Genomic DNA, 16,003 nt, shown 5'->3' on the forward strand with positions numbered 1-16,003 from the left:
GAGTGCCCCGAAGCCAGCCTGTCCTCACTTCCACTGGTTCCCCGGCACCCAAGCACCTGCAGGGAGCTTGGGGGAGGCCCGGGGGAGCGGGGGGGCTCCTGTGTCTGAGCTCCTTCTTACTGCTGGGCCCCTCCCTCTGCTGTCACCACCTTGCAAGGCCAGTGCCCAGATGGGAGAACTGAGGCTCAGAAGGGAAACGCCTCTCCCAAGTCACCCTGTCCGGCTGCTTGCTGCACTGCGGACGCCCGATGGGTGTGATTCCTCAAGGACTGAGAGTGTTCCTGGAACACGGCGGGACTTTCGCTGCTAAATCCAGGAATGTCCCGGTTTGCTTGACCAGCCAGCAGCAGGTGCCAATGTCCAGTAAAAGCCTAAAAAGGGCCACATGCATATGCTTTTCCAGATGCCACGCTAATCACGTAAAAAGAAACAGGTGAACACTATTTTAATGCTTTGTCTTATTTAACCCAAGATGTCTAAAATATTCTCATTTTACCATGTAACCCATATAAAAATGATTGAGACATTTTCCCTTCCTTTTTTTTTTTTTTTATTGTACTATTCAAAACCTAGTGTACTTTATGCTTACGGCTAGATTTGCCAAATAAAATAGAGGCTGAAATTAACTGAATTTCAGATAAACAATGAAAAAAAAATTGTTTCGTCTAAGTGCATCCTAAATATTGCATGGAATGTATTTACACTCATAGCTTGTATCTTATCTGCAGTTCGGTTGCCTGAGGGCCTGTATTTGTGTTTGCTACGTCTTGCAACCTTCGTTTCAGCACATCTGGATCTAGGCGCTCATATTCCAGATGCTGAAGGGGACGGGGCAGGTGTGGAGGGGTCGGGGCACCCAGTGGAGTCCCAAGAGAGCCAGTCACCCAGAGTCAACCTCCACAGACCTGCCTTCCCTCTCCATGGTCCCCAGCCACCGTCCCCTTGTCACCCGTGACATTTATCTATGTCTTGGCCAAGCTTTTTAGAAGCAAGTCAACACATTCTATTTCCCACAATCTCCTGGCAGATAAACAGGCGACGGGGAAGAAAGTCCACATCTCGCCCACAATTCTCTGTATCAGCAGATTTTCAAAATCCGGAAAAGGGATCAGGGCTAGCGGGGGCCACGAGGCAGGTCAGGAGGAAGGACAGGCCAGACCCAGAGATGGGGGACCCGGGTGCCCACCTCCTTCCCAGGCTTTCCTTTCTGGACCCCGAACCTCATTCTTGCCCCACGTGGGCTGAGACGCTCCAAGTGGGAACCTCTGACCCGGGGTGTCTCTCTCTGCCTCAGTTTACACATCCAAACACACTGGAAGTTCCAGACCAGAGCCCTGGGATGGGGAGGTGGAGACGACGTGGCGGCTGGGCAAAGATACAGCCTGCAGCAGAGGTATGTCTGTGGAAGCCACACTCCCCAGGCTGTCCCTGGGCTCCTGGTGCGTGGACGGTGCCCGTTCAGAGTGTCAGGGAGCGTTAGAAACAAGACCACGGCTGGAACGGCCACAGCCGTTGGAAACAGCCACGGCCCAGAGAGGGAGGCCACAGCCAAGGTCACACAGCACACCTACAAGGGGCTAGAAGCCACCCAGGGAGCCGCAGCCCAGAGCAGTGGGTTTCCCGCTGACCCCCCCCCCCCACCAACCTGCTTTGTACCGTGTCATATAGGACCCCGCGGAGCACTGCTGCTCAGGGGCCCGGGACTGTGGGTGCCATTTTCCCGTGGGCAAAGCGAGGATCCAGGGGGGCAGTGCCTTAGCAGAAATCACCCAGCCCCGGGGGGCTGCGCCCAAGCCCAGCACCCAGCAGGCCATACTCGGTGCAGCCCAGTCTGGCCCATCATGCGATCTGTGGGGCCCGGTGCAAATTGGGAGAATGAGGGACCCCTCATTCAAAAATTCACAAGAACTTTATTTTTTATTATTACTTTTTCATGTTTTATTTATTTTTGAGAGAGAGAGAGACGGAATACGAGCCAGGGAGGGGCAGAGAGAGAGGGAGGCAGAATCCGTGAAGCAGGCTCCAGGCTCCGAGCTGTCAGCGGGGCTCGAACCCGTGAACCACGAGATCATCACCTGAGCTGAAGTCGGATGCTCAACCGACTGGGCCACCCAGGCGCCCCTAATAAGGATTTTAAAGTGGCGACAGCAGAGCTTTAAAGCAAGCCCAGGGCCCTTCTGAGAGTGGGGTCCCGGGCACAGGGCACATACCCAGGAGCCCCCAAGGAGGAGAGCGCAGGCCGGAGGCAGGGGCTCCCCTCAGGCGTAGCCTTTGGGGCCGCCTTCCCAGCTCATGACCCCTAATCTCCTCCCTGAGCCCAGGGTCTCCCTTCTCAGCCTGCTCTTCGCACTGCCCCCCAAACCCCCCACCCCCCCCCCGCCTCCACCCCCCCCCCTGCCAGCTCCCCTCCCTCCCTCTCCCCCATCCTCTCCTCCCCCCACTCCGTGGCTTCTGTCGGTCCATCTGTCCCTGCCGGTCTCAGCGGGACTCTGTATCCTCAGAGGTTGTCTTTCGTTGGTGGGATACCACACTCTGTCCCCAGTAGAGCCTCACAATCTGACCTGGTCCCCGCCCTCCTCGTCCCCCCACCTCACCTCCCTGTGCATACCCTGTGCTGTGCGAACCCCAGCACCAGCCCCTGTGGCCACCAGGACCAGGAGAGAGACATCACCTCGGGCACAAACTATAAGGGGCACCAAAGCATTCCATGATCAAGACCCACGGGTCTTGTGTTCCTGCAGTATTTTTAAAAATCAAGAGTAACGCCAAAAATCCAAGATGAAGAAACATAGCAAGGTTTTAAATGAAGACAGCATCAGTATTCTGATTTTTCTTTGTGCTCAGGCTCCAATATGGCTCGGCACGGTTACAGATCCTGTTTGGTTTTGAAATTGTAATCTTTTGTGTATCCTTCACTTTTGGCATTGTTTTTTGATTTTTTAGGTTTATTTATTTTTTTAAAGTAACCTTTACACACAATGTGGGTCTCGAACTCACGACCCCAAGGTCAAGAGTCGCACGCTCCTCCGACTGGACCAGCCAGGCGCCCCTAGGTTTGATTTTCCAAAAAACCTTGCACTAAAATACTATTTTCTTCATCACTGAGTGTTCTCAGTGCACCCTTAAATTTTGCACGCAAGGCGAGTTCCCCCTTGCCTGCCACAGGCCCCTCCGGCCAGGAAAGGATGAGGGGGCGGCATTCACGTCAATAATGAAAATCACAGCTAATGTGCACTGAGGTCTGTGGGCCAAATAGTGTCCCAACCCTCCCTCCCTCCCTCCCTCCTTCCTTCTTGAGCGCCTACTGTGTGCAGAGCAGCATTCTAGATTCGGGATAAAGCAGACACGGAAACACTCCCCTGCCCACGCAGGACCCACCTCCTGGTCTGGGGAGACAGACGATGAAATAATAGTAAGGGTCAGCAAACGGTAAGGCGTGCAGAGAAAGAATAAGGAAGAAAGGGGGACTTGAACTAGGGAGCCAAGGGTGACATCGCTTACATACCACACCCAGCCCAGGGGGGAAAGCCTGTTAGCCAGCCCCGTTTCTGGGATGAGGAAGCTGAGGCAGCTCGCCCAGGAAATGGCAGAGCCCGGGGTCTCACCCTGGGCAGGCTGATGTCAGGAGGTTGGTCACTGGGTCGGGTGAGGTGGAGTGGAGAACAGCCGGCGGCGGGTGGGGGGGGGGGGGCCACCAAGTGCAAGCAGGGTGTGTGGCTTTCTCCACTCCCAACACAAGGGCCACCTCCAATTTTGGGAAGGCTGTCTTCCCTCCCTAAGAGAAAAGGCCAGGCTGGCTCGGTTGGGGGTCCCTTGGGGCCTCCGTTTACTGACTGAGCCCCAGGGGTGGGGGCCAGCCTGGCCACCCCCACCCCCACCCCCGCGCCCTGGCCGGTGGGGGCCCTTTAAGGCCGGTCCTGGGTCTAGTGCAAGTTCATTCATCCAGGGGCCCCTGCTGACTCACGCTTATGAAAGTGATTTTCCTGGCCCCGCCCCGCCCGCCCGCCTCCTCCCAGCCCGTGAAATACCCTCGCCTCCCTGACTCGCACAGCCTGCTCGGTCGGGTCCCCACGGGGCAAAGGCAGCCTGCTCCCCGGTGGCTCTGTGACCCCGGCCCTCCAGGCGCCCGCCAGATCAGGCTCCCCGGGTTCCCTGCAACGCCTGCGGGTCAGGTGAGTGGCCTGGGGGCGGGAGGCAGGGGCGCGGCTGGGCAGGGGGGCCGGCAGGCCCCACTAAGGAGCTCTTCGGGCCGCCGCCGGGTTCCTCCTCCGCCCCTGCGGGCCATGACCATCTCCAGGTGCCTGGCACCCTCCGTCCCCGCCGCCGCTGTCGCCAGTCCACGTGATGCTGCTCTTGGCAGGAAAGAGGCGTGGTCAGCCCGGCGCGCTGCCCGGCGAGGCCCCTGGGTCCTGCAGCCAGGCTGCTGGGCTGGGTGCTTCTCCCGGCCTTCCGGGCCGCCCCGGGGGGTCCCCAGCACTTGGCGTCTGACAGAAGGTTGGGGTGCTGAGAACCAGGGGTCTGGGAGCCTCTGAACTCCTGGGGCTCAGGAGGGGGAGGCTCCAAAGGGAGGGGGTGCAGGGGGTGTGCCCAGGCTGCCGGCAAGTGGCCCTTGTGTCGAGGGACCCCCCTCACCTTCACCCTGCCCCGCAGCCTCGTGTCACTTTCTTGGTGGCAACTGTCATCGTGCAGTCTTTTCCCCGGTTATCCACGGGCAGGCCTCGCACTCGAGGCCATCATCTCGGACATTCCCCAGGCAAGACGGCGCCTCTGTGCCCCGGGGTGGGGGGCGTCATCAAAGTCAAATGAGCAAAGGGCCTCCGGAGGTGCCCAGTAAGTGCGGCCGAACTGGTGCCTCAGTGTCTCCGAACAGTTTTAAGCCTTCCTCCCCCGGAAAGTGCCGGTGCTACAAACTTCAAAGAAACATCATTTACAGATGCCATTATTTCCATTCCTTTGATGCCGATTTGCTTCTGGGAGTTAGAGTCAGTCTTTCATGGGAGCTTTTTTGCTGTCCAGGCAGCGCGGGCCGGGCGGGGGGGTGGGGGGGGGCACTCAAAGAAAAAGTTAACATTAAAAAGGTGGCCATGCCAACACCACAGCACTAAAAAGCGTAACTGGGATGGGTGTGGTTTCAGGTCGCCTGCTGTCAGTAGGCAGTGTGTGCCTTCTTCCAAGGTCATGAGAGCTTTTGGCTGCTCAGGACCTTGGGACGCTGCACAGGAGTGTCCCCTGGGTCGTGACCTCACATGGGTGGCATCCAGAGGCCGCTGGGAGGCCTGGACTCGGATCCCAAGAGCCCTGGTGGTAACTGGGTTCCTCCACCTTCCGGGAAGCACAAGAAGAGGGCAAACGAGGGCTCGGGGAGTGCCCCTCTTCACTGGGGGTGGGGACGCTCAAGGGACAAGAGAGGGGACGGGCATGCCCAGGGTGGGCTCGGGTCCCTGGGAACAGGTTGCGTGCTCGTTTCGGGGGGTTGTGGAGGGTCTAGGTGAACCCAAACCACGGGTGCCAAACCCTCATTCTATCACCCACTGGCTCTGTGACCTCAGGGGCATGGCCTCACCTCCCTGAGCCTCAGTTTTCACATCAGTGAAGTGGGTTTGCATGAGAATGAAAGTTGCTAAGGCACAGCTTTCAGCAAGGACATCACCTGGGTCCCTGTTGTTCCTGGGGACAGTCATGAGGAGGGGTGGGGCCCTGGGGCTGTTTGGCGGTTCCGGGAGAAAGTGTTCTGGGAGCTACAATCCTGTTCCCCAGGGCCACCAGGCTCACCCAGTGCCCAGCGGTTAGTGAGACACTGCTCCCTGCCAGCTGGGAACGTGGACCCGTGGCCTCCCTCCCCACCAGCAGTGGGGACAGGGCAGAAGGATGAGCCCGGCTGGGAATGGCCCCCGTCACACTCCACTCTGGAGAAGGGCTCGCTGGCCTCAGCTTGACTATCTGTAATATGGGAGCGAGCCTAAGAGTACGTATGACAGTGCATGCTGCTAATTAAATAAGAATCAAATTAATGTGGATAAAGTGTTTAGAACATGCTTGGTACCTAGCCAGCTCCATAGAAGTCCAGAAGTGTTAGCCTTTTGTGTCGTTCTTGTTAGGGGGGGGGGGGGGGGGGTCACCCCCAAGTCCTCTCCCCTGGGCCCAGCAGCGGCATGGAAGGCTGTTTTCAGGGGGCCCGAGAGCACCGAGGAGGGAGTCCCTGACGTGCCCCCTGAGGTGCCCCTTCCTGCCATTGACTCCGGAGACATCCTTTAACCTCTAGCCTCCCTTTTCCTGCCAGGTGGAGGTGACACGGCTCACCTCTCAGGGCCTGCCTGGGAGTGGGGGCTGCTGTTTCTGTCACTGTGCACGCATCAGAAGTCGTATCCTGGCTCTGTCACATTCTGTCGGCTATTCACGGTTTTTTGGACGAGTGTGAATTAGTCGCCCGCTTTTCCAAATCAGAGAATGCACGTAGAAATCCAGATTTCCGCCTTCTCCGGGAGAATTCTGATGGCAGTGACCCTGGGCCCCCCTCCCTGGGGCCATATGACCACCCACTCACTTTGTACGTGTGTGTGACCCTGTGACAAGCCCCGGGTCTCCCTGGGGCTGGCCGGGGTCACGCATGGTGCACCCGGGCAAAGCCTGGTACCAGTTAGCCCTGGGTTTAAGAGGCAGTTTTGTGGCACTGAGCGACCTGTGCGTCCCCTCTGGGCTCCAGTTTACGCATCTGTGAAATGGGATCATAACTGACAGAGCTTTCTGCGTGGGGCCGTATGAGCAGAACACGGGAAGGAGCTAGGCCGGTGCTAACGGCCACCCATTCCTGACGCACTCGTGTGGGTGCTGCCTTGGGGCCCTCAGGAAGGCAGGGTGTGGACAGTGGGCGAGCCCGGGGGCCCCTCTTAGCTGGGTTTGGGGGACGTAGAGGGAGAAGGGGAGTCTGGAGCCTCCTCTGCACCTGCAGCGTCAAGAACGGGGTCTGCGTCGCTGTGAGCGATGCGGGCCTGCGGCCAGCAGGGGGCGCTGGTGCTCCAGAGACCAGCCAGCTTGGAAGACTTTTCTCCAAACCTAGTTCCCCAGGGCAGGGGCGGGGGGGGGGGCAATTCTCCACAAGCCCACCTGTTCCAACCGAGCCCCCTGGAGCAGGCAGTGAGCCCTGGTCCTTTCTTGGCAGCACATTTTGCTCCAGCCGGTGCTTCACGGCCGTCACCTCACTGTGTCCCCCAACAGCCCTACCGGGTGGAGACTGCTACTCCCACTTTATAGACGAGGAGCCTGACCCAGAGAGGTCCGGGAATGGGCCCCTGGTCACCAGCTAGGAAGCGCCGTGCTAGGGCCGGGTGATGGCTCCAAAGTCCACTGGCTGCTCAGAGACCTGAGGGCTGGACCGGGGTGGGGGCGGTGGCTGTCACCACGTTGTCGGCCAGGGCTTGCCCCTGGGTTGAGAAGAAGAGGCCTTGCAGAAGGTGGACGGGAAGCTTTGGGTGTTGTCACTGCCCGCCGATGAGATGGGGCGAGTGGGGTGCAGCTCAGATGTGGAAGTGACCGGGTCGGGAGAGGGGACTGTTTGGAACGGAGCAGGTGTGAGGAGGGGAGAAGGAGCAGGGGAGCGGCATCTTGACTGGCCTCAGGGAGGATCTTGGACTTGACCCTGAGGGCCAAAGGACAATACCCCGTAGCTGGGAAGTGCCTGCATGACACCCAAGGCTCACCGAGTGGCCCTTCCTCTCCCCCAGATCAGCTGCCGGCTCCCAGCCCCCCACCAGCCCCAGCCATGAACAGCCGCAGGAGGGACCACCTTGGCACCGACCGTTCGGAGCCCCTCCCAGTCCTCATCATCGGTGAGTGCTGCCCGGGGCAGGGGGAGGGGACACGCTGAGCCCCTAGAGTGGAAGGTCAGGAGCCAGGCAAGCCCAGGCCTGGCCTTTCTTTACCACCGTTGCCTTTAAAATCGGCCACTGAGTTGTATGGAAACCGATTTGACAATAAATTTCATATTTAAAAAAAATAAAAGTTAAATGGAAAAAAAAAATTGGCCACGGAGCATTCACGGTGTGCCTGATGAGGTGCCCAGCAGCTTATAAAATGCCGTTCCCGTTCCCTGTAATCCCTCCAGGAACCCAGGGGGCCAGAGCAGAACCATCACTGAGGTTGCCCGGCTAGAGCGGAGGAGGGGGGTGCAGGGGGGAGGCCTGGTCCTAAGCCCACGACAGTCCCTGCGCCTGGCCCTGTGCTAGGTGCCCGCATGAGGGGTTACGGCTGAAGCATGTGGTTCCTGCCTCAGGGCTGCCCAGTGGGAGACGGGCGGCCCCTCCCCCGTGCGAGCCGAGATCCGAAATGGCCATTTCTGTAAATCAAAAAGAGTTGAAAGTCAGCGATTTCATACGGTTTGTCCTAATTCCACACACGAGTAATCTTCTCAGCAGCACAAGATAAGGAGGAGGGGAAAGACCGATAAGAAACGATGTCACGAGGTTAAATGCCCAAGAAGTGCCACGCACAGGCGGTGTGAGTCATTCAGGCCCGGGGAGCAGAGACCCCCACAGGTGGCTCCGCACCCCTCCTCTGCGCCCCTGCTCTCACCCCTGCAGAGCACGGGACAATCTGTGCTCTAATATTTTACTCGTCTATGTGACATCCCAGACGGTCAGCTCTGGGCTAACGGGACTAGTTCTTAGTGGTCTTAGAATCTCCGTCACGTTGCTGTGTGACCACAAGCAAGTTACTCAACCTCTCTGAGCTCCCGCTCCCTCCCGGGATGAAAAGGGGGAAAGGGTAGCATGCACCCACGAATGTTATCGGGAGAGAATGGGGGCCGAGGCACGCACGACAGGGCCTCGTGCGGGGCCCGGTCCGGCGGGGGGGATCCGTCAGTTTCCTATTATTCGGTTGTTAAAATCCCTTGACACATCGCAAGTGCTCGATAAATGCCAGCGATTGTCGTGAGAGTAGTACAAGAGTACAGCGCCCGGCACGTAGTAGGCTCTCGACGATCGTTCAGTGCTTCAGTCACTGGCCATTGTTACGCACAGTGGCCGGCTCGGCTAACGGCGGAATAGACGTTCTGTTTTTACGAACGAAAAGCCAATCGATTGACAAGTCAGCTCAAGACCAAAGCCCTCGGTACCTCTGACCCCACCCTGTCTCCTCAGGCAACGGCCCCTCAGGCATCTGCCTGTCCTACCTGCTGTCCGGCTACACCCCCTACGTGAGGCCAGATGCCGTCCACCCGCACCCGCTGCTGCAGAGGAAGCTCGCCGAGGCGCCGGGGGTCTCCCTCCTGGACCAGGTGGGCCAGAGCTCTGGGGATGGGGCAGGGGGCACGCACACCCTGGGGAAGCAGGGCAAGAACAAAAATACGCGGTGGTTAGACCACAAGACCACGTGAGGAAGGCGAGCGGCCGCAGGGGCCGGCGTGGAAATCGTGCCAGGAACCAGAGCCGTCTTTCGCGATCGGCAGCTGCGACACCAGCTTCCCTTACGTCCCCTAGACCAGCGGGTGTAAACCGGGGGACGATCCTGCTCTCCAGGGCCCCCTCGGCCATCCCCGGGGACAACGTCGGTTGTCACAACGGCGGTTACCCTACACGCTCCCGCCACAGAGCGCGAGCCGGCCCCGCACAGTTGAGAAATCCCGCCCTGGGTAGTTCATTTCACTAGCCCCTGCCCCAGGGAGCTCACCAATCCTCCATCCACGTCCCTGGCCTTCCAGAAGGCCGCTGGCTGGCCACCTCCTCCCAGCATTTTCCCCTCCTCCTAGCCCCTCCCACCCTCAAGCTGGTGGATGAGGAAGCAAGCTGGCATTTGGTCTAGATCGGCATCTTTCAAAATGCCTTCTACAGGACACCGGTTCCTCAGAGAAGACGTTCCTACTCCAGGAAGTCTGAGATGCTCGGGTTTGGTAAAACTACAGGGAAATTCGGCTGCAGGACTTGCCAGAGCCTTTAACATGCTGCCGTGCCTTTATCTCCTAGTGAGAGGCAGCACTTTCCGGGTTTGTCTGGCCACCCTGATACTAGGGTGGGAATACAAAACCGGGCAGCCTTGGTCCAGTGGCCCCTCTGACCCGTGCACCCCCTCCAGGACCTGGATTACCTGTCTGAAGGCCTCGAAGGTCGGTGCCAAAGCCCCGTGGCCCTGCTCTTTGACGCCCTCCTGCGCCCAGACACAGACTTCGGGGGAAACATGGAGTCCGTTCTTACCTGGAAGCACCAGAAGGAGCGAGCCATCCCCCACATGGTCCTAGGCCGGAACCTGCCTGGGGGGACCTGGCATGTGAGTGGGGGCCGGGAGAGGCGGGCGGGGGGGATCTGGGCTCAGTCTACCCGGAGTGTCGGAGAGATTTCCTCCCAAAGATTAGGACTCTTCCATTTCCTGCCTTTTCCCTATTCCCTCCCCCTCCTGCTCTACCCACCGCCTCTCTGCCTCCCTCCCCACCTGCCCTTTCTGCCCCCTCCCCAGCTAAGGCCTCCCACCCCCTGCCGACCTGCTGGGCTAGGGGCTAGGAGAGGCCTGGACCAAAGGACTCCTTTTGCCCACAGTCCATTGAAGGCTCCATGGTGACCCTTAGCCAAGGCCAGTGGATGGGGCTCCCAGACCTGCAGGTCAAGGAGTGGATACGCAGGAAGCGGAGGTGAGGCAGTTCTGGAAAGCCCCGGAGGGTGAGGAGGGCGGGGTGACCCAGGCCTGCCCCCATGCGGAGCCCAGGAGCCAGAGGGAAAGGGGCTCGGGGCCACCAAGGCCGCCCTTCCTCCTGCCCGGGGCGGGACACTGAGGCCCCGGTGGCGAGAGGGCCGCCCGGGGCTGGGCTCACCCCAGGACTCCCCCCCAGTACTCCCGCCTGGCCCACAAGCCTCTGACTGGGGGGCCCGGGCAGCATCCCAGCCCCTGTGGGAGGGGGACAGCTGGCCCTGCCCTGGGGCTCCGACCAGGCTCCCCCCACCCCCACGCCCCTGCCTGTCGCTAGCCCATGGTGGGGGGGTGGGGGTGGGGGGGGGTAGTTCTGTCCATCTTGTTTCCTGCTCCGTCGTGACCTCCCTGCACGCTTCTGACCATCCTGGGGGAACAGCCCATTCCCCGAACAGACGAGTCCCAGCCCCTGCCCTGCCTGGGGAGCGAGGCAGAAAGTTGCCCAGGCCCTCGGGGTCGGAGGGGGTCGCCGCGCGGGTGGTGACGCCCTGTCCCCTCCGCCCCTCACAGGCCTCTTGTCTCCCACCCAGCCACCCCGTTTCACAAAGCCTTTGTGTCCCTGCAGATTTGGTCGGAAGACACCCAGGCTAGCGTCGTGACGTGTTAACAGACAGATGGGAACTTAGGTTGTAATTGTAGGCGTGCCCTTTTATAGCCTACTATTCTTTTTTTTTTTTTTTTTTTAATGTTTTCTTATTTATTTTGAGAGAGAGTGAGAGAACGAGTGGCGGAAGGGAAGAGAGAGAGGGAAAGAGAGAGAGAGACTCCCAAGCGGGAACTGCACGGTCAGCACAGAGCCTGGCTCGAGGCTCGCGCTCACAAACCGTGAGATCGTGACCTGAGCTGGGATCGAGAGTCGGACGCTTAACCAGCTGAGCCTCCCAGGCGCCCCTCCTTTTATATTCTACTTTTAAATTTAACGCTCTGGCCTCAGGATTTCACCCCGTGAGGACAGTGTTCGTAACCAGCCTTTTACATGGCCGCCTAATATTCCCAATTCAGCACTTCTCCGCCTACTCCTGTGACTATTCCTACTCACAGCGGGGGCCCTGGGCTGAGGCGGGGTGGGGGGCGGCCCACACCCACAGCAGGTGCCTTCCCTACCCCTGGGCTGCTGCTGCCACGGTTCCTAAGCCCTGCCCGGTCCCGGGGCTCGCCTTCTGTCCCACGTGCCCTTCTTAGAAGGAACCCTGGAGGTAACACCTCAGGCCCATTCTTTGAAACCATTTTGACTCCGAGAAGGGCAGGGCTCCGGTTTCAGAAGCAGGCTAGCGAGCTGGGCCACGAGGCACAGCCTCGGGGGACACGGCGTGAGCTCAGGCCACACTCGGTCCCGTTGGGGGAGTCACAGAGGATTCTCCTGCAGTGAGCACCTCCTTAACGACACGCCCACACTTGGGGAAGCTGGCTCCCCTGAGGTCGCACGGGTCGCTGGAGAGAGGAGCTGAGATCATGGCAAGCCTGTCCCTCAGCCACCCTCGATCCCGGCCCTGCGGTCATTGCCCTGGGAGGGGCGGTGATAACAGCGACGACAAGAGTAACAATGCTGCAATAAAACAGTCTCTCCTGTGGCTGTGTGTGCTGGGGATGGTGCTCAGTGCTGTACCCGGGTTATTTTTTACCCGGTTATTGTCTACTGAAGTACAGCCTACTTACAGAAAGGGCGCAACTCAAAGGCACACAGGCAGAGGAAATGTCTCGAAGCGGACACACCTGCATTTCAGCTGCCCAGAGTCAGGAACTAGCTTCCCTGCCCCCGAAGGCCTCCTCATCCTGGTCCCCAGTATGGTGACAGTCCCTATCACAGACCCCTTCCTCCTGCCCGGGGGGGACCTCTCCTTCCCCTCCCACCCCGTGGATCAGTTTTCCCTGTTTCTGAACTTTATAGACATGGAATCCTCCCGTTATTTTTTTTTAAACATTTTAAATCTTTATTTATTTTTGAGAGAGAGAGAGAAAGAGAGGCAGAGCGTGAGTGGGGGAGGGGCAGAGAGACACCGAGACCCAGACTCCAAAGCAGGCTCCAGGCTCCGAGCTATCAGCACCGAGCCCGACGCGGGGCTCGAACCCACAAACCGCGAGATCGTGACCCCATCTGAAGTCGGACGCTCAACCGACTGAGCCCCCCCAGGCGCCCCGGAATCCCACCGTATTTACGTGGGTCGTTATTTAGTCCTTGGGAGTAATAACAGTGGCTGAGGCTTAACCTGTCACTTAACTACCTGTCAGGTTGTTTCCTAAAGCTTCTGGTCACATGACCCTCTAACCCTCTCTGCAACCACATGAACTAGAACCATCACCACCGTCCTCCCCGCTGTGTAGATGAGGACACTGACGCATGGAGGGCTTCAGGCACAGAGCTCACCGGCAGCAGAGCTGGGATTTGAACCCAGGCCACCTGACTCTGGTGGCCACACTCTCACCCCGGCCCTCACCACGGCCCACCGCCGGCCTGGTCACCCCCCCCGATGGCCCCTTTGTGGCCCCCACACCCCAGTCTGCCCTCTGACACCCCCGCTTCCCCAATCCTTCCCTTCAGAGGCCTTCGCAACAGCCGGGCCACGGCTGGGGACATCGCTCACTACTACAGGGACTATGTGACCAAGAAGGACCTGGGTCGCAACTTTGTGTCCGGCGCCGTGGTCACGGCCGTGGAGTGGGGGACGCCTGAGTCCGGCGGCTCCGGGGGCCGGGAGCCCAGCCCCCTCTTCCAGGTGAGCGGCTTCGTGACCACCGAGGACCGGAGCCGACGGCCCTTCTCCCTGTGCGCCCGCAACGTGGTCCTGGCCACGGGCACGTCGGACAGCCCGGCGCGGCTGGGCATCCCCGGGGAGGCCCTGCCCTTCGTCCACTATGAGCTGGCGGCCCTGGAGGCGGCCGTGAGGGCGGGCGCGGTAACCCCAGCCTCCGACCCCGTCCTCATCGTGGGCGCGGGGCTGTCGGCGGCCGACGCGGTCCTCTACGCGCGTCACTGCAACATCCCCGTGATCCACACCTTCCGCCGGCCCGTGGACGACCCCGGCCTGGTCTTCAACCAGCTGCCCAAGATGCTGTACCCCGAGTACCACAAGGTGCACCAGATGATGCGGGAGCAGTCCATCCTGTCGCCCAGCCCCTACGAGGGCTACCTCAGCCTCCCCGAACACCGGCTGCTGCTCTTTAAGGCCGACCGCCAGGCCGTGTTCCGGGACCGCGACGGCCTCCAGAAAGTCTTCGGGGTCGCCCTGGTGCTGGTCCTCATCGGCTCCCACCCCGACCTCTCCTTCCTCCCCGGGGCGGGCGCTGACTTGGCCATGGACCCCGACCAGCCGCTGAGCGCCAAGAGGAACCCCATCGACGTGGACCCCTTCACCTACCAGAGCACCCGCCAGGAGGGCCTGTACGCCGTGGGGCCGCTGGCTGGGGACAATTTCGTGCGGTTCGTGCAGGGCGGGGCCCTGGCAGTGGCCAGCTCCCTGCTGAGGAAGGAGGCCAGGAAGCCACCCTAACACCCGGCCTGGCATCCTCGTCCCCAGGCCCTAAAGAGGAAGGGAGATTACACAGCCCAGCTAGACGCCCCAGTGAGCGGAGGGGGCCTCCCCTGGCGGGAGAAAGAGGGGCCGCGAGCCCATGCAGCAGGCCTCCCCGATGAAGATGAGTGGGGGACCCAGGCAGTCTGCGCGCAGACCAGTGCCCGGGCCGGGAACAGAAGCCGCGGGCCGGCGTAGGCTGGGATCTGGGGTGAAAGCCGCTGGTACGAGCTGGGGTCACCAGGGCTGGCTGAGCACAGAGCCAAGAGGACTGCAGGCCTTGCTCCTTCCAGAATCAGGTCCCAATTAAACCCAGTGCCTGCCTCCACTCGCGTGTCTTGAGGATTCTGTTGCGTGGGGAGGGGGCTGGGTGTCTGGGGGGGGGGGCACAGGGCCATGTGGGAGATCCTCGGGCGGGGGAGTTGTGTGACAAGGGATGGTCCCGCACATGGGGGTACAGCTGTGGGCGGGAAGCGGGGGGAGGCTGTGTGCGGGGAAATGGTATGCCGGGGAGGCCTTCACGGCCCCTGCCCACCCCTCCAGTCTAGTCCCGGCCCTTCTCCCACGCTCCCTCCCGGCCACACGCTTTTCAGTCCCTCATGCTCCCGTGCTTGCACCTGCCACAGGACCTTTGCAGGGGCCGGTCTCTCGCCCAGGACACTTTCCCTCCTCTCTGACTCCTCTTCCTTCCACTCTCTCAGCCTAAGCCCATCACTTCCTCCAGGAAGCCTCCACTGCCAAGAGCCCCTCCGTAGCCACCAGGATAGTCCCCCGTTCACGGCCCAAGGTTCTGCCTCTTCATGGCAGTTCAGCTTTCGGGGTTGGTTTATCTGTGGAATCGCTCCCGTATCTGACTCTGCCCACCAGGGTGTAGGTTGCAGGAGGCCAAGGACACCACCCCACCCCCCCCCAGCCCTGTCTGTTCTGCTCACTAGTGGAACCCAGTGCCTCCAACGGGCCTAGGATCTAGTGGATGCTCCTTAACTCATCCTTTGGACCCGTTGAGGATGAAGGGATGGCTGGATAGATGGATGGATGGATGGATGGATGGATAGATGGATGGATGGATGGATAGATGGATGGATGATGGATGGATGGATAGATGGATGGTGGATGGATGGATGGATGGATGATGGCTGGATGATGGCTGGATGATGGATGGATGGATGGATAGATGGGTGGGTGGGTGGGTGGATGGATGGATGGATGGATGGAAAGACAGGTGGATGGATGGATGGATGGATGGATGGATAGGGGTGTGAGGGGAAGAGAGTGTTCTGGTGCAAAGACTGGTCTGGGCGCTGTGCGACGAGGTGGGGGACGGTTGAGGAGGCATGCAGGCCCTCGCGGGAGTGCTGGGGGAGGCCCAGCGCCTGGGCACCGATCTCGGGAGCTTCAGCCAGCAGAGGGCGCTCCGGACTCGCCGGACACCCGCGCTTCGGCCCTTGCGGAGGCGCCGCGGGTGGGGTGGGGGGAACCTGCGGGAGGGGGGGCAGCGGGAGACTTTCGGGGGGGACAGCCCCCAGGGACGCCCCCTGCCGCGCAGCCAGACGCCCCCCTCCCCCAACCCGGCGCCGACCGGGCGGTCCCTTCCGTGGCCGGGGCTGGGGTCCGGCGCCCAGCACCGCGACCCCGCGGGTAGCCCTCGGCCGCCGCGCCCGGCTCCCGGGGTGGGGGTGGGGGGCAGAGGGGGTGGGGCGGTGGACACGAGGCACGTGGCTCGGGGTCCGGGCGGGGCGCCCCCCCCCCCGCCCCCCCCGCCCAGTCCCCCGGTGTCGGCCCGTCCCCGCGGTGGCCGCGGCCGCGGGGCCGCGGGAGGG

At 60.8% G+C, this 16,003-nt stretch overlaps 2 protein-coding genes across 4 annotated transcripts in view; both read left to right on the forward strand.

Moving 5' to 3' along the window:
• OSGIN1 (oxidative stress induced growth inhibitor 1) overlaps positions 1-14,511 on the forward strand; it is a 32,152-nt gene extending 17,641 nt beyond the window's left edge. Inside the window, exons 2-7 of one of the 3 annotated variants that reach the window (XM_049622492.1) lie at positions 1,295-1,393; positions 7,722-7,826; positions 9,138-9,274; positions 10,069-10,260; positions 10,527-10,618; positions 13,214-14,511. In XM_049622492.1, coding sequence (XP_049478449.1) covers positions 7,760-7,826; positions 9,138-9,274; positions 10,069-10,260; positions 10,527-10,618; positions 13,214-14,162 — 1,437 coding nt within the window. In that variant the 5' untranslated portion in view covers positions 1,295-1,393; positions 7,722-7,759 and the 3' untranslated portion in view covers positions 14,163-14,511. Of the gene's footprint in view, positions 1-1,294; positions 1,394-4,054; positions 4,173-7,721; positions 7,827-9,137; positions 9,275-10,068; positions 10,261-10,526; positions 10,619-13,213 lie in introns of those variants that run through there. The other 2 variants (XM_049622490.1, XM_049622491.1) reach the window with 2 other exon arrangements.
• Positions 14,512-15,517: 1,006 nt separating this feature from the next.
• NECAB2 (N-terminal EF-hand calcium binding protein 2) overlaps positions 15,518-16,003 on the forward strand; it is a 28,501-nt gene continuing 28,015 nt past the window's right edge. The window contains exon 1 of the mRNA XM_049622389.1: positions 15,518-15,645. Within this exon, the coding sequence (XP_049478346.1) occupies positions 15,518-15,645 (128 nt within the window). The remainder of the gene's footprint in view (positions 15,646-16,003) is intronic.

This window comes from Panthera uncia (genome assembly GCF_023721935.1).
Source record: "Panthera uncia isolate 11264 chromosome E2 unlocalized genomic scaffold, Puncia_PCG_1.0 HiC_scaffold_20, whole genome shotgun sequence".
Classification (NCBI taxonomy): Eukaryota; Metazoa; Chordata; class Mammalia; order Carnivora; family Felidae; genus Panthera; species Panthera uncia.